This window comes from Gouania willdenowi, chromosome 10, assembly GCF_900634775.1.
Source record: "Gouania willdenowi chromosome 10, fGouWil2.1, whole genome shotgun sequence".
Taxonomy (NCBI): Eukaryota; Metazoa; Chordata; class Actinopteri; order Blenniiformes; family Gobiesocidae; genus Gouania; species Gouania willdenowi.
In genome coordinates this window covers 30,525,137-30,548,032 of record NC_041053.1, presented here as the reverse complement: position 1 = coordinate 30,548,032, position 22,896 = coordinate 30,525,137, and the positions used below count along the sequence as shown (strand labels likewise).

At 38.5% G+C, this 22,896-nt stretch overlaps 1 protein-coding gene across 1 annotated transcript in view; it reads left to right on the top strand.

Moving 5' to 3' along the window:
• tnmd (tenomodulin) overlaps window positions 1–22,896 on the top strand; it is an 89,805-nt gene that overhangs the window by 54,616 nt on the left and 12,293 nt on the right. The window contains exons 3-4 of the mRNA XM_028459729.1: window positions 7,899–8,039; window positions 17,825–17,932. Coding sequence (XP_028315530.1) covers window positions 7,899–8,039; window positions 17,825–17,932 — 249 coding nt within the window. The remainder of the gene's footprint in view (window positions 1–7,898; window positions 8,040–17,824; window positions 17,933–22,896) is intronic.

Below are 22,896 nucleotides of genomic sequence, written 5' to 3'. Positions count from 1 at the left end.
GAAACCAATGAATCCAAAGTGCTGAAGAGTGTTAGACCACCTATGTTAACAAAAAGCAACAGCACAACATGGAGAAACCGTGAAACATTGTTTGTACCTAGCTTTGGCGAAAAAGAGTTTGAAGCCAACTCACATTCAAAGTTGAGAAAATACTTTTTTTTTTTTTTTTTTTTTTAAACTAAAACTAGAAGAACACAGCATTTGCTCTTGCTGCTGCTGCCCACCTCCATTTATCACAGAGCTGCCTATGGCTCCAGAGAGGCCTGGTGTAAACGCTGCAGCCCCCACAACACCTTTTACCCCCCCACACACACATTCTCTGCCATTGCCGGCTCACCATGAGTGACAGCCTTCCAGTTCTGCTTGACTGAAGCCTCTATCTCCAAGCCCTCAAGGACAACTCCAAGGACACATTGTCATCAACTCATCTCTTAGACTGTCTCCTCCACAGACGCTTGTATGCACACACTCTCCCTTTCTACAAACACACCCACGCAGACACACTTGCACAACCAACCCCGACCCACTCACCTGTAACATCTACGTGACCTTAACTTGATGTCCTCTGGTGCCACACAAGAGCCCATTCGCACAAACTGCCTGCAGGTCTGGCAGCGCCTGCCGCCTCTCATTCACTTCTTTCACTGCAGAGTCTGTGTTTGAAAGCGTCCAGGAGGAGGTTGTTAGGAACCACTTCAGACAGAAAACCTTGAACTGAGGAAACAAACAAGCCATTGTCTGAGAAGACTTTCACAAACATAGCCCCACACTCTGGAGGCAACATTTCTCCATCACATATACTGTACAACAATGTGAGGCATGTTGTGATGACTGGGAACAATGTCTGTTATGGGAAAGTGTCACAGGTGGAAGACCAATAATAAGAAACATCAATGTTAAAAGTTAGTCTTCCTTTCTAATTCAGCATGTCAAAACAAAGGATAACCTTCAAACACAGATTTCATGGTTAGAAAATCAAAAGTAGCATCCGTCAACGTCTTCGTATTGGTATTTAGAGTTGTTTGTTGTGCTCATAAGTATATTCTCAGAAGTTTAATGCTGCAGAGACCTTAGGGACTCCACACTGAACTCATGATTTGGAAATATTTTACCTGCAGGCTCTTCTCATTTCTAAAATATCAATTTTTTGTTATAAAAAATTGTATCACTCCAAAGAAATTACCTTTTAGATTAAGCAGGTTTCTTCATGTGTACACATCACCACTCTGCTCTACAGTGGATATAACCTACAATTTAGTACATATATTCAAAATATATACAAAGTATTGAACACGTCACCATTTTATTTCTAAATGTGCAATTGACATGAATTTTTCACCAGATGTTGGTGACAGCCAATGTAATCCACACATGCAATGAAGTCAAACCATAGATGTCCATAAATGAAGTTGTGTAACAATGTGAAATGACAGACAAAAAATATTGAACACGCTTACTGGAATTGATCAAATACTTCAGTACTAAAGCCTTTGTTGGTAATGACGTTTATTTTTGCCACAGTTCACTTGCATACAGTAAACATATTGTGTATAAACTTAAAAATCTAGCACAATTGGAACTTAATTTACTTTCCACAAAGACATCTGTACAAAATAAAAGGTTTGTCAAAATATACAGTTCAAAATGTTCTCAGGCACTAAGTAGAGCTAAATTTATAAACTCTAAAACATATGTTGGTTAGTTATGATGTGATGCATTTGATTGTTGTCTGGTCATTTTATTTTTTGTAATTTCACAATGTTCATTGATCATTTTAAAACCAAAAATATAAAATGTACTCAGTATCAGTTAAGTGTAGAAATGTAACTAATTACTTTTTTTTTTAAAAAGTACTTAACTACCAGTACAATTACTGATTTAGAAATATACTCAAAAAAGTACAAGTACCCACAAAAGCAACTTCATTACCGTAACGTGAGCACTTAGTAATCTATTACTTTTACCTCTGGTGTAATGGCATCCAAAGAGTTAAATTCCAGCCTACTCTGACCATATTATATTCTCCCAGTATTTCACACTTGTCCGAATATTGTGCAACAATAAACAACAACAAACGAGTTTCAACATGCTTTTTCTTCAGCAATAAAATCTTGTGTGGTGAGTGTGCATACAGGCCATGGCGGTTGAGTGCATGACTTGTCATCTTTAGAACAACTGTACCTGCTAATTCAAGGTCTTTCTGAAGTTCTACACGTGATCCTTGGTTCTTGGTTTATTGTAAAATCATGTTCTTTCCACTTTTGGATTATGGCTTTAATGGTGCCCAGTGGAACATTCAGAACTTTAGAAATCCCACTGTAAATAATGCCATCAGTATGTTCTGTGAAAATACAGTTACGACAGTCTTGAGGAGTAGTATCCAGCTGCAGCCCCCGAGCGGAAGCCCCTGACGGGACACAAGCCTCTAGCTGTGTGGATGTTCCCCCTGGCTGAATGGAAGTGACGTACAATACCAGTAACCCTATCCACTGTTCTGGCAACTTTGCAATACTTACCTTTCTTTTATACTAACCCTAACCGCTGCCACCTCCACTTCCTGGTTATACTTGCCTTCCTTTTTTACTAACCCCTAACCATTACTGCCTCCACTTCCTGGTTATACTTGCCTTCCTTTTTTACTAACCCCTAACCATTACTGCCTCCACTTCCTGGTTATACTTGCCTTCCTTTTTTACTAACCCCTAACCATTACTGCCTCCACTTCCTGGTTATACTTGCCTTCCTTTTTTACTAACCCCTAGCCCCTAACCATTACTGCCTCCACTTCCTGGCTTAATTCGAGGTTTGTCACATCAAGCCAGGGGCTTGAGTCCCATCAGGAGCTTCCGCTCCAGGCAGCTGGATACTATTAGTCTTAAGAGAGCTCATTGCTCTTACCCATCAGATGTTTGTGTGCCACCTTGGTAATGAGTCACCTGCTTATAGGCCATCAGTTGGGACTGAACCAGCTGATATGAATTTGCACTGATGAGGGGCAGGATTGCTTTCTAATTACTGGTTGATTTCAGCTGGTGTCTTGGGATTCAATGCTTTTTTGCACCTCCCTTTCTTCATGTGTTCAATACTGTCATTTCACATAATCTGTGATTGGATTACTTAGGTTGTTACCAGCATCTGATAAAAATTAAATATCAGTAACACCTTTAGACGTGTATTCATTTTAGTAAAGTGGTGACGTGTTCAATACTCATTTTACCCACTGTAATTAGGGTATTATCACACACTGAAATAACATTGAACCGCTTTAAGGGGTATCAAGCATCTTAAATGTCTTTAAAGTCACTGAAAAACCTCCACTACATCTCTTTTGTGTCCCTTGGTTGAGACTTTTCCTAAACTTGTGTTTTCCTATTGATTTTTACTCTTTAATCACACTATGAACAGTCAGATGCTTGACATATGACTCTTGCTGATTTGATAAAAGAGCTCTGAAAGCATGCCTGAAGTGTCTTTTAAAAAGAAGTCTTGCTAACTTTGGAGTGAACAACAACATGTTACAACATCTGAGGTCAAACGCAGCTCCTTGCAGTGAAGGTGGCTTTCTTTCTGTGAAGTAAATGCAGCATAAATTGGAGCTTTTCCAATGTGGTGGCCTTTAATCTGCCTGTTCAGTATCATAAGGGAGGCTAATTAAGATTTCACAGCCTTTCTAACTCTGGCAAACTTTGAGTCAAGTGACAGTTCTGAAGATTATTATTTAGAAGTGGAAACAAAGTTTTAAAAAAAAAAAAAAAAAAAAAAAGACATCTCCTTTTGCAAGCTTCACAATGCTTTGCATTATCGCAACATAAATCATGCAGCTTGTCTCCTGACATACTCCATAAGTATCACACGAGGCTATTTATTTCTATTTTCAGAATGCCAATTATTGTTCACAGCCTTGGCTATTAAACAACTTGAAGACCAAGTGTTGTATCACATTATTATCTATTTCAACCTGGTGTGATGGGAAGATTCTCACTGCTGGGTGTTTTATCGAAAGACATAGCCTGCTGAAAATGTAATTCACAGTTTTAGTATAAATCAATAAGCCACTGGAATCCATTCCACCTCCTACTAGCTTTATGTTAATACAATAAAAATGCTTAAAAAAAAAGGTTTAATTCACCACACAGATTGCCAGACTATTTAATAGCTCCAATTTTATCCATAAATACCCAATTGACACTTAAATTTTAAGCCATTCCTAAATTGGCTTCTGCTGACTGCTTAAAGTTCTGCTTCTCTTTGAAGCCAAGTCTTCTGTGACCCATATTAATGGAGATTTATAGGCCAGTGCCTCTCTAACAGTGATCTTCTATTAAGAATATATCCCATTGGGTCATTATTACACTTTTCTCTTTCACTGTGTGTGAAGCAGCATATTTGAATGTTCAGGAGGCTACATACAGGCGAAACAGATACAAACCGTGTTAAATAAGGAACACGAGACAGCTAGATCCTAAAACGAGAGAGCTAATTTTTGTTAGAGGACATGGAGATGGTTCTGATGGGGGTGTAAATCCTGATGGACTCCCGTGTGAGAGGCTTCATTAATCATGCGTCTCATTGGCGGAGCTCTGATGTGCCACTGAGACAGATGAAGATGAACTCAGCAATATATTTCTCATCATAACACAACCCTCACATAAATATTAATAGCATATTTTCAGCTAGTGGGCATGAATCATTTCTCAGACAGGGAATTTTAAGAGGCATCCATGCATATCCGAGAACAGTACATAAGCAAGCAGTTGTGATAAACAACAACGCTTTAATGCAGCGCTGGGGGGGGGGAGCTGCGACTGTACAGCATGTGTTTGTATGGATCTTTGTTTTTCTCACTTCAGGCAAACGTCCATCAATACATCTTCTCATTTGACTTCTGATTATTAATGCAAATCATTTAAACGCTGGGATAATTGTTTTTATTGATGTGACTTCTGTATACAGCTTTCAAATTAGCAGTGTCAGGTTGTTGTTTTTTGGCATAAATCAAACTGATTTGTTTTCTTTTTTTTTGTTTATCCTAAAATAAAACAAGAGTGCTTGATTGTTGGTTGATGACAGATGTAGGCTGACAAATTTGGGAGAACAGGAAGATATCAAAGCTTTGATGGCTAAAAGCTGCCGCCTTTGTATTTATGTATTTATTTTTTTATATAACAACAGATGCATTCATCGTCTGGCAGTGGCAAGTGGGAAAAAGATTTAGGGATATGATATAATTCTGCAGATTTATGGAATATACATATATTGAAAAAAGAACAAATACAAGAGAGCGCAAACCTCCGCCTCTTTGCCAGATATTACAGTTATCTGGATCAGTAATGCTGATCATGGTCACATGATCATTCACCCTTTACCAGCCCTTTAGAGCATCCAACTTGACCCTCAAGAATGAAGTAGAAATGACAGAGAAAATCTTTATTATTTTGTAAATTACCAAAGACGTCGCTTGTGGTTTTTAAACTTTAAACTCTTTAAAACTTGGAATTTCCTCACAAGCAATTCCACAAAATTCCCTTAATGATTACACAAAATGTCTTCACAATTATGCAATTTAAAAATTGCATTCTTTTCCTTTTTGCAAAAATAAAACATTCATTGCTGTCAAAAATATTAATCTTTGATGACAAGATAAATGGATAAATAAATTTTAAAAAACTTACACAGAAATTGGTCTCAAAATCTGAATTTGAAAGTGAAGATCATTTATTGCTTGAATGGAGATATTATTTACACGTGGAAGTAAAAATTTGGTCACAATAAGGTTTCCTTCGTGGCCTAAAATCTGCGGCCTACTAGATATCAAACTACTCTGTATTTGGCCTTTGAGTGGAAATGAATTTGATACCCCTACTTTACATTTATTTTCCCGTTAATAATGATGCAGTTAGTCCAAATGTATAGACACACCCATTTTTTTGAAAAGTTGCAATGAAATGCACAATCCAGATCCGATCTGAATGAAACTTGGTGGGGTAATTGAAGATCCAAGTTGACATACATGAGTCAAGTTTCATTAAGATTGGCCAATTAAGAACACAGATATGAGTTAAGCAATGGCCCATCTTTGGTCAAGACTTTGTCAGAATCTGTAATTATTTAATTTGACGTAATCCTACCAAAAGACAAATAAATAAATAAATAAATACTGGCAAAAAATATTGCCTCCTAGGTGGAGGTAGTAAAGAAAGCTGTAACCAAAATATATTAATAAGGTTTATTAAAGTCTGTGTAAAGCAGAAATAAATCTATGTTATGAGTTTGTCACACCACAGAAACGTGTGTCATTGGCCACTGAGCCAAATTTGAAAGATGAAAAAAATTGCTAAGTATATGAAATTAGATCTCAAAATCATGAAAAAACAAGCACTTCTCTCTGCTCTGAGACGCTGGGGTCTGGGCGCCGCCTCCTTATTGTGTCTATGAGAGCAATGTGAAAGCGGCTTCAGCATCGATAGTGCTTCAAGAAGTGCTCCGGGCTAACAAGATATCATCAGAAAAGTCTGCTCCGCCCGAGTCTGAATATGTGCATCCCTCCCGGGTATAGTCAAAACTCCGCCCGCTAGAGGTGAAAAACAAAATTGTGGGGTATAAACATGCTCATTTCAATCTGAAATCAAATTCTGAAATAGTCTCTACGTTCATAAGAAAAAAAAAAATGTTTTTAGCTCGTCTTGTTATACCATAATCAGCAGTTGATTAGAGGCAAGTTTCACACAAATCGCCAGTTTCTAACAGAAATCTGAGAAAACAGCCTTTTTCTGAAAAATCCTGTCAGTGAAATTTAAACATTTTTTTTTGCTTTCGTGACACCTCAACATTAGTTTCCTTCTATAAAACAACAAAAACAATACTGAGACTGAGCTTTTGAGGGCAAAATGTATATTATTTTGCTATCTAGGTCAGAGTTGTATGGTTTTCTTATACTGTATATTTGATTGGGGGGGGACTTTGATGAAGGCCAGTCTCCACAGACGCAACTTCCTCCTACTTCCGGACACGCCGAGTGTCACCACTTGCCTCGGTTTGTTGATTGTTTTCTTTCACGATCCCAACACTCTCAATAGTCCAGTTAGGTCGACACATGCTCTGGTCGAGTCTGCGCTGCAGTGAACTGCTGGGAGATTCACCGTCTTCTCTCGTAGCACCATTTTCTTCCCCCGTCCCTGGGTTCCCCCTCCCCATCAATGGTGTTAATCATGGCCGATCTCTCACCCAAAGGTGCGCTGCTGCCACCTACATGCCTACAGTTGGTCACTACATCACACTACAGCTCCGATATTCATGAGGGACCTCCACCAGAGTGTTTCCTAGCAAACCAAAAAACACAATAGACAAAAAGTTATGTCAATGGCAGCGAGCGTATGGATTTGAAATGACGTATTTTTACGTCTATGGTAGTGAGTGGGTTAATAGCACTTTTCTCACGGTCCACCCTACTCATTGGTTTCCCCATGTGCTTTTAGATTGTGAGGTGAAATTATTAGTATCTGGGGTAAACCCACACATTTTTGGACTTGAATTAGGAATCTTCACACTATGAAGTACTATCTCTAATCTCAAAAAAAAAATGTAAACTGTGTCAAGCCCCCATACAATAGGCACCAGACTTTAACCTGCATCGATATTAATGATGAATGAATAATGAATTAAAAGGCTTCCAGTGTAGTTGGTGTTTTTATTCATGTATTTTTGCTCAGTTTTCTGCCAATAGTGAAACGTCATTTAATTTGCATTCTAAATTAATCTATTCTAATCTAAAATAAAAGTGCTAAAACATTTCTATCTTTTTAAAGATTATATCAAAGTGATTAAATGAATGGGAAATCCATGAAGCTGTTATCTACCATTATTGTAGATTTTTTTCTTTTTCTTCTTCTACACTGCAGGTGTACGATCATCAGTACAAAGCGGTTCTGGACGGTGTGGAGAAGGACAGCACAATGGAAATTGACCCTGATCAACGCGTGGAGATCTTCAGAATGGGAAATGGGAGTGAGGAAGTTGTTGAGGTGCACGACTTCAAAAATGTAAGCAAAGGCCACGAGGTCACATACAATATGTGATTCTTCTCTTGATGAAACATTGATGCTGTAATCGTGTCCTCCACAGCAGAATAGAGATTATGATGTTCACACTGTGCCCTTTTCAAAGAGACAATTGACACTTTTATCGGTTCTTGAAATTGTATTTTCCTCTTCAGCTATCTGCTTTCTTCCTTTGTCACTGCCAATAAATAAAGGTGTGACAGACCTTTGAAATATGACAATGTGAGTAATGGAGTTTATACTCACTGAAGGTTCGGAAAAGGTTTCAAAAACATACTTTTGTACAAACACTGCCGTATTTACTGATATTATCAGTACGAGTAATTGACGCTAAAGCCGGTGCAGGAGATTTGTTACGTGCTTGAGTCCACACAGAAAAAGAAAAAAAAAAGTTCTACTTTTCAAACTCTGTACAATGGCACAAACACCATTAGGAGTCTCATCACTGTTCTTCTCACTTTATTTTGCTGCAGTTTTGTCTCAAGCAGAGCTCATTAACTTACCTTTCATTCCCAAATCCTGCACCAGTGTGAAGGAGGTTGCACTGGCTGCACCTCAGTGGAGGGATCTAAGCCTTCTGCTTGAATACATAATGAATACTCTTGTTCCTGAGCTAATATTTATGGGGATGATGCTCATGTTAGAGACAAGACGACATCCCGCAGAAAAAACTTCTATTTTATCCATTTCTTTTACAAAGAGTCTTCAGAGCATGTGAAGAAACACATTTTAGTGAGTGAGGGAGTAAACAAGTGAGACACCTAGTCTCAATGGTAGGCCTTGTTATTAGAAAAACCAGACGAGATGTTTGATATTAGCTTTTTGCTGATATTGACCAACACTAAATTCCTGAAAAACAACTCACATGAACAAATACGTAGACCTTGCCCAAATCTAATTTCAGGTCACATCATATTGTGGTGGGTTCCCCTTTATCTAAATGTTGATGTGATGATGTGAAGAATTCTTCGCGGACACCTTCTTGATATAAACATAACATTTTATTAATACAAAGTGAAGATGAGTGTCCAAATTAGACCCTCCATGGCAAGGTCTGAGAACAGCAAAGCCAAACCCTACTCTGAGGGACGAACAGCCAAGCAAAGACATATGATCTGACGAGAAACCTGAAACCCAACATGTGTAGTCTAAGGCTTTAGCTAAAGGACAAAGAAAGGAAGCAAAAAATGTTGGTAATACGGTGGTAGAACTTCCACATATCAACAAACAAAGGCCAGAGTTAGACTTGTTTATGGCATATAGCTACGATTGGGGAAGAACTAGCCTGTGAACAGGGAACCCTCAAGGTTCACAAGTCAATACAACATTTCAACAGCAGCGCTGGCTGGGTTTGATTGTGAAAACATGTGTCCAAACATGCAAAAGGGCAACACTCAAATCTAGGTAAAATGTATATTGCATTAAATGAATCATATGAAGCAGTCAATACACCTCAATATCGCTATAGATATAAGTGGATAAGCCTGCTTTAAAGTGATCCCACACTGGATGTATTGCACAAATAAACATTCTTTATAAAGTAAGAATATGTATTTAATTTAAGTAATGAAAAAAGCGCCATTGTCCTGTTTATTACTGTATGTTGTCTCAAACAACAGCAGTATCAGTGGTCAGTTGCAAGAACTCCACAACAAACAAGATATTTAGCTGTGTTTCCATTACCCTTGGAAATGCGCAAAATCTAAATGGCGCAATAAAAACTGGTAATTGAAACACCCGAGTATCAAAAAAACACTCATATCGCTAAAAAGTTTTTTCACTTTCATGAGGAGGTATTACAGTTGTTTCGATAGTGAAATGTATCGCAAAACTGCTCTGGAAACACTTTTTCCATAATTACACATCACAAAACTGATGTACCTGGTCACATGACGCGACGTACTTGGTCCCATGACTACTTATCTCCGAGAAAACAAAATACAAAATAAACAAAATAGAAACAGCTTTGATGATGATCACTGTGAACTGTAGCAATAAATTAACCTTTCAAAAATGTGCAACAAGCGGTTAGCCCATGAGCTAGTTAAACATGTACGTGACAGGTAACAATGATCTATATTAAGATGTAAAATGACTGAAGCACATCATAAACACTGTCTACCAACTGAAAACGCTAACAGATATTACTTCAGCACAAAGTATGAACATTAACAAGCCATTTAGAAGTTATTTGCATTGCAACAGTACGTTCCAGTGCTTCCGGTTGTGACAGGAAATGACCTGTATTGGTCAGGAAATCAAACATTCTTTTCTAACACTGGATAAAACTCTAACACTTTAAAGTGAGCATTATTTTGCCCAATATTTGTTGTATTCACTTTTAAAAATGGGACTACTTTACTGTTGAAGGACTCCCACCCAAAAGGACTTCTATCCTCAGGGTTTGTGTGTCTTCAACAGTCCGTGATTACTTGCCAACTTCAGCCACAAGAGCGTCAACCATGCACTGAGCTCTTCTTCTCCGTTTCATTGTCTACGACCAAGTGAATTATTTTTCGGGTCACAACTTATCCTCTTTTGGCAAACCAAAGAGGGTTTCATTGACATTTTTAACATTTCCTAATTATTTAGAAACCAAAAGCATCATAAATTGCCATTTTGACCGAAAAAGCACCTAAATGATCTAAAAAGCCGTCGGAACGCTTCACTCTAATAGAAAACAATGGGCTGTTTACAGGCAACTTGGGGGAAGTGAGATGTCTTTAATCACGTGATTTCAAGATGGTAGAATACAGGTTTTAAAAAGTACTCCCATTTTTAAAAGTTAATAAAACGAATATGGTGCAAAATAATGTGTTTTTGTTAGGCATAGATAATCTAACAAGGACATTTCAAAGATTTCAAAGATTTTAGACCACATTTGTAAAAACATTTTCCCTTTAAAAAAAAAAAAAGTAAATGCATGCTTCAGCCAGAGCAGCACATAATATTTTTGTTTTTTTCAATATCTGTGGAAAAAACGGATACTGATGTCAGCTGATATTATTAGCTGATATTCTGGCAAATATCAGCTAATAATATCAGTGGGCCAACGATATCGCCCATCTCTACGGAAAAGTATTTTGAGCAGAGTAGAGTGCGCTTCAAATCGTCTTCAATACCCAGTCGTAGCAATAGACAGATGTTAGGACGTCACCTTTGAGTTTTGAGCACACCTGCTGTGTTTTTCCTTCATTTACCACCTGACCTTCTTGATCACGTACAAAGACAAAACCATGAGACAACTGCCGCCGGCCTCTCAGCTCATGTATTGCTGGATTTGGCTCTTCTCAAACTCACACTGCAGAGGCTGTCAGTCATCAGTCTTAGCTTCTCGCTTTCAAAATGGCATGTAGCCTGAAGCTGAAGGTAGCCAGTATCCATAAATCATGTGGAAGAAAACCTTGCTGGAAGAAAACAGCTGGTGAATGCTGTCTCTCAGTAATAACTGATATTTGTGTTGATGTTGGTTTTGGGTTGATTTACATCTGTCTTTCCTCCGTTTCTTTGCTGTTAGCCATCCCAATGTTAAAGTGTCCAGAAAATAACTTGTTCCCTCTTGCAAGAATCCTTCAATTAACATCAGTCATCGGAATAGTGTACTCTTACTGGAAAAACATGGAAGGTGTGAATGATAGCATGTGTATTCACTGTCAGAATCTATGATAATTCACTGAATTTCACCATTTTACTGATCACTCTAAAGATGTAGATGTTAAAGATTGTGTCTTTCGCAGCTCAAATAGACTCAAGTCAATATGTGGTGCAAGCACTGCATAATGTAGGAATAGACTTAGCAGCAACAAAGCAATGACAAACAACATCGCAACAAATCTCTCTTAACAGCAAAGCTGAAAGCCAAAATCTGTTATCTTCTCCAGATGTTTGTATAAACAGCAGGCTCATCATTTAGGATCCCACTTTTTGTTTGGTGGCTCATTTATAATCCATTACTTTTTAGCATTACTTATCAGTGATTGCTAATTTCAGTGGCAGTTTTTAGACTTCACTATGATAAAATTAACAAAACATTTCATATATTTTCTTTTTTGACTATTCAATATGGTCAAATCTACATGTAAATATTTGACTTCTATGAAGTTTTGTCTCCATTTTTAGTTAATTTGTGGTAAAACCTTTTTTTTTTTTTTTTTTTTTAAAGTACCTCGAGATGTTCCCAGGATAATTCACCCACAGTCCACTCAAAACCTTCCTGTACTGACGTATAGCCTCTGTCAAATATCAAGCTTGGAGTCGATGTTTGTTGCTTATAAGACAAAAACTGTGATACAAGCTTGTTTTCTGTCTTTTTTGAAAGGATAACTGACAAATTTGGGGTTAAACCAAACCACTTGGCCAAGATTTAGTGCATTTTTAAAATAGTTCAAACTTTAAAATGACACATAGTGACTGTAATTCACTATTGTAAGTTCACTTAGCATGTGTAAACTCTAGGCCCGGGGGCCAAATCCAGAGCATCAAATTCGGCCCGCTCGAGAAAGTAAAAATGATGGAAAAAACATGAAAGATTTTGCAAATTACCAACTAATTCAGATGTAGATACTTCAGCTACTCCAAATAAAAAAAAAAATTAATTAAAATCCACAATATTTGCAGAGCTTAGTTTTCCAGTTCTTATATCACATGACAAAAGTGATTTTTAATCTCAAATTGTTGAAAGAACTCAATTTTTCCAAAATCTGGCATATTTTTTCCAAAATCTGGCATATTTTTTCCAAGATCTGGCAAATTTTTCCAAAATGATTCCATGAAATTTCCCCAAATTCCAAAAAATCCTGGGAAATGTATGTAAATTGTTGTTGAATTTGCTCTTTTTTCCATCCAAAAATCTGTATCCCACTTAAAGTCAAACTGGTCCGTATTTGGACCCTGAACTAATATGAGTTTGACAGCCCTGAGTTAGAGCAAACAAAAAAACAAGTTACATTCAAGTTTGATCATTGGACATTAAAGGAAACCAATGTGTCTCTGGATGATCATAATCAAAGGTTTTCAATCCTCAAGAAAAAATTCCTGAAGGTGTCACTGGAATTATTAGATGCAAATGATTTGACTATTAAAGTAAACTTTTTAAAGTTTATCCATCTTGTCAATAAAACAAGCTGCTTCTCTGACCATATTGACAGCTTATCTTCATATAAAATGCTCTTTACCTCTTGTGTGCTCTTTGTATTCAGCGCTGTGTCAACCTTTTATACTGCCCTTAGCTATGAAGATATGTCGGTACAACAGGGTTTTTTATTTTTTTTTAAACTACCCTATCGTCGGCTGCATGCCCTGCTGCCGCCTCCTCTCACTGCAAATAAAACGGAAACATCAAAAATGGCCTGGAGCGTTTCATCCATCCAAAACTTCTTTTGAGCATTTCTAAAATTCATGACTGCAGGAAAACTACAGATGATGTGGAGGTGAGCCTCTAAGTCCTGCTTTGCTTTCTCTGACTGATTCCAATGTATATCAGTGGATGGAGAATACATTTTATTATTTCCTCAGACTGATGGAGGTTCATAGAGAATTGAGAAGTTCTCCAATGCAAAGTGCGTTCCATCCTTAAGGCTGTGGGCCTCCAGGTGATTTTCCAGTTTCTTTAAACCAGTGTATCAGCAAAACTTAGTCAAGGCAACTGGACTTGTTTGGAGATTAAATTAAAGAGTTTTCATCCTTCCTCCTTCTCCCATGATGTGGAGCCTTAAGGCTGGGATACACTGCGATTTTTTGATTCGTTGTACTCAGCTCAAGCTCAAACTGTGCGACTCAATTCCAGAGCTCGAATGTGCAGAGCTCATGATTCATGTTCTCACACTATACGGACCGACACTGAGACAATCTGACTGCTCACACTGTACGTTCATACACGACACGTCGGAGTCTTGTTTCCGGAAGCACAACGTACAAAACCAAAGAAGTAGTACCCGGAAGTGGAGACACACTCGCAAATTTCTGCGAAAAGAGCTTTACAAAAGAAAAGAAGGCGATGTGATGGACCAGGAACTGGCTGGACAGAAAATGGGCAGTACAGTCCGTCAATTTTACAGCGGTCCTACGGTGTTGGCGTATGCGCAGTGTGAGCGTTTGTGGTAAGCTGGTCCGTGGCATTGCTTCAACAGTTATGATTTCCTCACGACCATACGATTGCTGATCGGGAGCTGGTCGTGAGGTGTTAATTGCTTCTCATGACCCCATGTATACTACGCGATGCACTACACACAATTTAACAGACTTGGCCTGATCCCAAAAATAGACACAAGTCCAAAATTGCCTTTAAAATCCTCAAGGTAAACTCCAGGCAAAACAAACATTTATCTCCTACGTCTGCCCGATCTGAGCCCCTGGGTGCTCAAACCTCACCTGGCTTAACAGTGAATCTTCCAACTGTGGGAGGAAAGCCATGCAGAGAACAATCCCTACTTAGCAGTTCAGATATCTTGATTTTAACGCAAAACCAGCTTAGACTCAATGTTACACTTTGTTCCATCTGGCTCACACCTAAACTGTCTTAACTGAAATATATTCATATACCATCATCTAGATTACTAAAAACATTCAAAGATGTTTCTTTGCCTTCCTTGTGCTGGTAAAGAACATTTTGAAGGGCAGTTCAGTCAAATCATAGTCACCAGTCAAATATAAAGGAAACATACAGGAACTACAAGGCATACATGTGTCCTCTCTTTCACTTAAAGAAATCAAATTAGTCCATGACATAATGTTGTTAGTATTGAGGGGAAAAAAATACACATATATGCAGGGTCTATTATATATATCACATCAAATCAATCTTTATTTATAAAAATCCCTTTTCATACATTATTATTGTAAAAGAGCTAACAATTAAAATTTTGAAAACCACTATTAAAGTTCCATGTGAGTGGAGTCACACAGACAGATGTGTAATAGAAAGGACCCTCTTCAGGCAGGCTTGCTTGCTAATACACGTGTAAAAACGTGCAGGAACTGAGTGTAATAGATGCGTCTCTCGGGAAATCTGAGCAAGGAGTGAGGAATTATAATCTTTGATTTGAGGGGGCAAGACATTTATTTGAGGGGGCACTGCCCCCACTTGCCCCTGCGTATAGCCGGCCCCGTTCACATACCACAATACAATGTGCAAAAATGTCAACTGAGTGTTTACAGTGGAGATGAAAAAAAACTTAAGCGGGTCCTTTTTTGAGCAAATTTAAATTTTTTAAATTGTATTTTATTTTTATTTATGAGGTATACACTATAGGGATTTATCTGTTAATGTCCAGCAGTTTTAGGTCATATCTGAAACCAAAGTGCACAGTAATTGGGATTTCAAACCTTCAAAATTTAAACTTAAAATATCTTTGAAAGAAGAAAAAAACATGTAATTTTGTAGGGAGGCTTTATTCTTATTCTTAATTCTTTTTTATTTTATGTCTATTCTTAGATAAATTATGTTGTTGTTTCTAAATCCAAAAAACGAAGTGGGTTAAATAAAATTCAACAAAGCAGAAAGATTGCAAACATGGGTAAATTATTTGAACAAATAAAGCTTAGATAAGAGTCTATATCAAGGTGTTAATGCATCTGCCGTTACATGTTTTCTGCTCCCATGAATAGGCTCTGATGAGCATCTTGTAACATGGATATTTCAGCATTGTCTGTGGAGATGACATGGCTTTTCCATCTCTCTGCTCAGTGTAATGTATCTTTCTTCATTTTCTGGTTGACCAAACGCAGTAATCACTGTATCTCATCACAGTTTTTCTTCTGCTGCGACACACCAGCCAAAGATGAGCCAAATTAAATAGAGACTCATCACAATAAAGCTCGGCATCAACATCACGCCATTGTGTATGAGACTATTATTGCCCCATCCCTTTTTGAACGCTGATGAAATTACAAGCAGTATATTATAACAGCCATCACGTTGTATTGTGTCATTTGCAGCTGGTTTCTGCTTCTTGGAGTGACAGTGCCACAGAAAATGTTGGAAAAAAGCATCCACATGGTCAAGTTAGCCAATTCAAAGAAGATGTCATAGCAATCACTGTGTTACTGTAATTAAATTTAGATTGAATCTAGTCCATTTTCATGGTGTGCTCATACAATTTTCACTCGATACAATTTAAAAGCTGCCGTGGCAGATGTAGATCCTGTCGTCTCCTCTAATGCAGTCTGCTTAATGAGCAGCTCCACTCTGCTGAAATAAATTGGATACAATCTGATCTCCTCAAAGTCTTTCAGACTATTTTCCAGCTGAATATCTTAGATTAACACAGAAAAGCCAAGGCAGAGAATTAACAGATCTCATCTTGCCTACTGAGGCTTTGCGTGTCGGACTGAATGGAGCCACGGTCCATGTGGTTGGAGGATCATCAGAGCAGCTGAAGAGAGCGACTCCACACTTGACTGCGTAGATTAGGAGAGTGACAGGGACCTATGACTGGCTAATTCAGTGGGTGCACTCTCTGTAGAAAACACTTCATTCTCAACAATGTCACTTGGCTCTCTTGTGCAATATATCCTGCCATGAAGCATTATGCAAACACAGACCAACATCATAGGTGCCGGAGTTTGAGATTCTTGTCATGGGTGAGGGAAGAAAACATGGAATTAAATATATCGACCCTCTCGAGATTCGCACCAACCACAATGTGTGTAACATATATAATAATGCAAAAATGATTAGCAACATAATTGATAATGTTGACTACAAAAACTGGCATTGACGCGTCATTTGATGTTGGAAATCAGGCTGCCAGCTAGCTTGGCAATAAGCCACACACACTTTCTTACTTTTTGTCAGAAAGTGGCTATGGTGAAAGAAATCGAGCCAATCAGAGATGTACAGAAAGAATGTCATATGTCCTGTGCCAAGCAGTTTCAAAACAAACATGGCGCCCGCCACGGAGATGTTTGGAGCTGCGTCTGCTCTGTTTTGAAAGACCTGGATTTACAAACCAAAACAAGAAGAGGCGTTAAAACGGTAAGTCTGTACCGTACTATGAGCCATTTTCCTCTGCCGGCTCCATTTAGGGAAAAAGATCTACGTCCACTCGTTTGATTGGTTACTTTGCACGTGTTTGTCAGACCCCCAGAATACAACCGCCTTGTGAGCTCTTCCAGACCAATTACCTGTATTAAACATTGAATAATACAGGATTAGGATGGATTCCAGGCTAGCCGGTGGACGCTTTCTGCTTCATTTCTGCTGCTGTAGCATACATGAACTGCTGGGTGCAGTGTCGCTTTCACCATTTACAATGTGAAGAAGTAGAACCAACCTAAAGTCTCCACATTCTTGGACCATTTCACTGAAAATGTATACTACACACCTGAGGTAGAATAACATCTGACAGCGTTTTATGGCACTTAAAATATTTGTATATTATGAAAATGATATTAAGAATTGTATTTTTTGCTAATAATTTGGGGAAAATGTAATTATAAATTTTGGCCACGAGGGCGAGCAATGCTCACCATTCTTGTTCTTTTTTTTCCCTTCATTTGGCTTGAAAGCTGCATTGCACACACCATGCAGTGATGAATAATATAACAAAATAAAAGGGTAAAAAAGAAAATTTACAAAAAAAAAAAAGTTCACACACTTCCCGTCACAAGGCTTTAATATTCTTTACACATGTGATTTCCAGAATAAAAGATAAGATTTTAAAACCATCCTCCCAGCTCTTTGGGGTGATCCACTTCACAGACAGCTAATGAATGATACATACATCTGAATTTCTAACTGAAGCTTCATTTCCCTTTCTTTTTCAAAGGGAATCACTGGGATCCGGTTCACGGAACATCAGAGGTGCTACATCAGGACACAGACCAAGAAGTTACCCATAGTGGCAGAGGTGGAGACTGAGGACGCAGAGCTGCTGGTATACGCCTCCTCTGTGTGTAGTCCTGCACAGCCTGTCATGCATATTGTAGGGAGATAACCAGAGTCCAACACCACACAAACCCACCGCCTGTCCATCTCATCCCATCTCACTGAAGTATAAACTAGGTTTTTGTGGTGCCTGTGAAATTGCTCGGAAGCTGCCCACAAACACACAGCCTCTTTGTGGCTGACATCAAATAGTGTCTGCTGTCAATCTTGAGGCAATATACATTTTTAATCATCACCTCAGAAGGCTTTACCCAAATAGCCTACGGGAGGAAGGGTGTGAGCTCGGTCTGGGAGAAGGAGTGAAGGTAAACCATTAGACTAAGTTTTTTGCCTTTTCAAAGATGTATTCTTTGTGATTTTTGGGGGCCTGAACTTCCAAAAGATTCAGTTTCACTTCTTTGGATGGATTTGAGTAAACCCCAGTAAAGAGTAGTGGAGGAAATTCTCTCAATTAAATTGGGATTTATTTGGAGTCACAAAGCGTTTAGGTTGGCCTTGTGTTCAAAGGGAGAGTCCTCTGCACTGCTTCTCATTTACATGTCAAATTGTTGCTGGAAAGCAGTCATGGACAAGTATCTGGTGCTTGAGGCTCACTGGTATGCTGAGTGGAACCCAATGAGCCCATTGTAAGCCCAGTTTCAGTTTTAGCTGAAAGAACACAAGCTGTGACACTTAAACAAAACCAAAACAAAAAACAGACACCAATGGGTATTTTTGTTTTGAAAAACTTTGCATCTTCATAGCAGGAGCCACGTTTACAGATACTAATTGCCCTGGAAGCACCATATGTCCGGGCCATCTTTGTCGTCTTTAGTGTGCTGCAAAGACTAATATGCTTAATTCACGGCTCAGAAGTGAATCATCTGTAGGCAGCAAAGTGGCTGAGACATACAACAGTAGAGATTGTATAAATTAAAACACAAATACTCAGGAGTTTAGCACTACTGTGAAGCTGTGAGGACATAGCAAGATAGCAACAAAATGCTATACTGTCCTCCGTGGATCAGTCGGTGCAATCACTGGCTTGAGTGAGGAGTTTGCATGTTCTTCCTTAGAATTTGTGTTAAGATTTTTGTCATAGTTTTCTTCTAAAACATTTTTTAAGTGACAATAACGAGACAATTACTCACTAAAAAAAATAAAATAAAAAGACATTTTTGTTAAATAATCTCTAATGTCCACATGGAACAAAATCCAATTAGAACTAAGGTATTGAACTAAAACAACCATTTTTTTTGGTGATCCAATAGGAAATAAGATGATTGTGTAAACTGGTGGTTGACGTGAACAATTGATGTTAGAAAATTTAAGATTAGAGGCTTAAAAAAATAATAATTACACAGCTTCTTACACAGTAAAACTAAAAATGATTTCCATATTTTAATACCTATCCCTACCAATGGTCACCCTCAAAACACGGAAGTTGATCACAAGAAATGATGGGCACCAGTAGATATAGAACACTAACTCTGGTTCCTGGAATCAGATATGTTCAAGTGTTTGTCGTCATCTCCAAATTTTATTTTTGATTTATGTATGTATTCATAATGATGCATTTCACCAGTACACCAGTCATCTGACTTGATGCTTTACTCCTGTTGGCTAGCAAGCTATTCTATATCAACGATCCGTTCTACATCACCGCAGACAGGCAGGATTATTCTGGGAATATTTTCTTTTTTAATTGATATACAATCCATCCCAGTCTGCTGTGAGGAAGACTGACAGTTGGCAGTCAAAACATGTCAGGAAATTAAATTTCCTGAAAAAAAAAAATTATCTGAATAAACAAAACCTTAAAGCTGATATCTTGAGTTGCTGAGAAATCTGTTTATGTATGTTTCTTTAGAAATGTGAAAAAATACCTAACTGGTCTTTTACTACGGTCATTCACATACATTTATGTATATAAGTCCGTCCTTCGTCCTATAGACCCCTATACAAATGGAAACGATCACCGAGTGCGCCCAGCCAATAGGCTTCTACTTCCTAGTGTTGAGACTGTCAATCAAAGTGAATGTGGAACTGTGCACAGAAACAAGGCCACGCTTCACAACAGCAAACAGGTAAATATAATTTAGGCTCTTATCCGACCCATAGACCTACTGTATATCAATGCAACCCGATGCAATCTTGTGATGTTCCGCAATGCGCGTGCAGAAAAGTAGAGGCGTGGCTTCTGGTAGACTGGCAGAGGCAGTGGGAGGAAGTAGAGCTGTTTAGGGCGGGACATCGAGACGTTTTTCAGAAACTCCGCATATCAGCTTTAACATATTTCAAAACAAGAAGACCTTATGAACTCGCTGGAATCATCATAAAGGAAGTTTAAAGTGTTTTGGGTAATTCTGCTTTGATGCCTCACATGAAAGAGATCATAGGATCAACCCCACTGCCATAGAAAGATGTTTTCTCTTTGGTTTAAACTTTTATTTTCAAGCAAGTCAGGGTTTGTTGTTCTAAATCAGAAATCAAAACCATCAGACACACAATCAACCGTTGGATGAATCTTTTCAACTTAATCTCGTGTTGATTATTTATTGCAGCTGAGCCGTTCCCTCTTGCATGTTTTTTGTTGGACATTGATTGTCTTTTTTTTTTCCAGTTGATTATAAAAGCAGCACAGTGTATTGCTGCATCATTTCTTTTTGTCCTGTTCCAATGGAAGCTTTGAGTTCATGCGATGACAATCCCCCCGAGCAGCCACGGCCCGGCTTTAGAGCAAAGGTGAAGAACAATGTGGAAAAAATGTGGGAATACTGCAAGCGACTGATAAGGAAAAGCAGCTCCTGTGAGGGAAAAGCAGGTGACAAACATGAATTGTTGCCAGGATTTTTCATTCCTTTTCAAAAAAAGCCTTCTCTATAAAAGTGTTGAGGGAGTAATCCCTGAGCTTGATTCCACTCAGCTTCCCCTCTGACACAAACACAAATAAAAATCGCTGCCCGCTTCCCTCGAAGCCTTTAACATTGTCAATGAATGCTGCTTGCTCCAATAAACAGCCACTTAATATGGATGACCAACGCTCACACAGCAACCCCAAACCTCCCACTCAGACAGCAAACCACAAACAGAGCAACAGTGTGCAGGGCATCAACAGCGCTGCAGAGGAAGTGAATACACCAAAGTCTCACGAGCACAGAGCACAGATTGTTCTCCATAATAATCGTCGGGATGAACTCAGCGAAGGCCGACGCACCATGCAGCACAAAGTTCACTTTTTACTCTGGAGGAATAATTGTTAGGGATCGGGTCACACAGAGAAATGTGTCAATACGTCTTTGCAAATATTAGCAAAATCTCCATCATACATTATGGCCACTGACAAAGAAAGTGATTACATTACAGCTTCTGTGGAATTTTTACACAGCAAGTAATCAACTTCAGAATCAGGGAAAATGAAGATATATTTAAAATAATATGCTTTGTAGCATTCTGTAGATCAGGGGTGTCAAACTCAAGGTACGCAGGCCAAATCCGGCCACTAGCGCTTTGAGCTTTCTATTCAGCCCACTGGAGGATTTTTTTTTTCAAAGTCAAAATTACATGAGAAAACATGAATGAAAATCTTTTTTCAGTTTCAGACATTTCAGTTCATCTAAATTCCAAAATGTATTACATTTACCTGAAATACGTAGAATGTACAATGTACAATCTTTCTAAGCTCACTAATCAAGGATATATGTATTTTTAAATCACAAATTATTCGGTATAACTCAATTTATTTCCCCAAACCCTGAAATTTCTCAAATATTCACAGAAATTCCTACAAATTGCAATTTCTAAGAAAAAAATTCATCAATACTAAACATTGATGTTATTGTTTCTTGCTTAAGGATGTTCTCAGTGAGTGACGTGCATTGTTTACACAGTGAAAAGCAAATTCTGACACAATATTAATCTAATTTCAAATAAATCTGTATCTTCCTGGTTGGGCCCACCTGATATTAAACTGAGTTGTAAATAGCCCCTGAACAGAAGTTAGTTCCTCACCCCTGCATTAGACCATCAAAGTATATACCAAGTATGACCCCAAATATCAGTTTTAGGCATAAGCCCTCACCCCTTCCCTCTGTTCACGGCCACCATTATACTTAAATTGGGTGCTGCATCACCTGCTTTAATTTCTCCACACTTGTCACCAAACTGGCTTAACTGATTACTCAACATAAAAGCACTACTATAACATTTCTCCCAACTTAAAAGTGCAATTGCATTTTCTGACCAAGAGCCACTTGGGGGCCTCAAAACTGAGTCCTCTGCCTCATCTGAGGAGAATGAAACATACCAGTCTTTTTTGCTAATGTGCATAAAGGTGTAATGAAGTCAAAATTCCATCCATCCATTTTCCAATGAGCTTGCTGCTTCGCAGGATGGTGGGATAAGTCAACTAATGACTGGAAAAGCCTCCTTTTATTAGGCAACTGCGGAAACCCCGACTCTTCAGGTCCCGTCGGGCTTGGCTCGGGTATCCATACTTGCAACCTGACAAGTTATTCTAAGGGATTAATAAAAACAAACTGCAGCACAAACATCTCATGAACCAAACACTCACGGCACACAGCGGCGTTCACCAAAACCCAAAATAATGCATCATTAATGATCAAACTCAAATGCCTAGCGATGGGATAACGAAATATTCCTCTGATGCTGCTGTTCTCTGTGTAAACATTTGATGGCCATTTCATCTCAAAAAGTGTCAAAGAAGCGTTTGAAATCCTTGTACATGAGTTGACGCTGCTCGATGGCAGCTGCCATGCAAAGGTACTCAGCCTCAATCCAAGCATGTCCTCATTCTGAACATGCTTTTCTTTGTCTGCACAACATTCTGAGCCTGTCACATCCCCATTGGAGGCTCAGAATATTTAGTTTTGCACCAGAAGACATTAAAAAAAGAAGACAGGTCTTTTGTCAATTTGAATTGCCCCACAGCATGATAGGTGGAGGAGTGTGGTT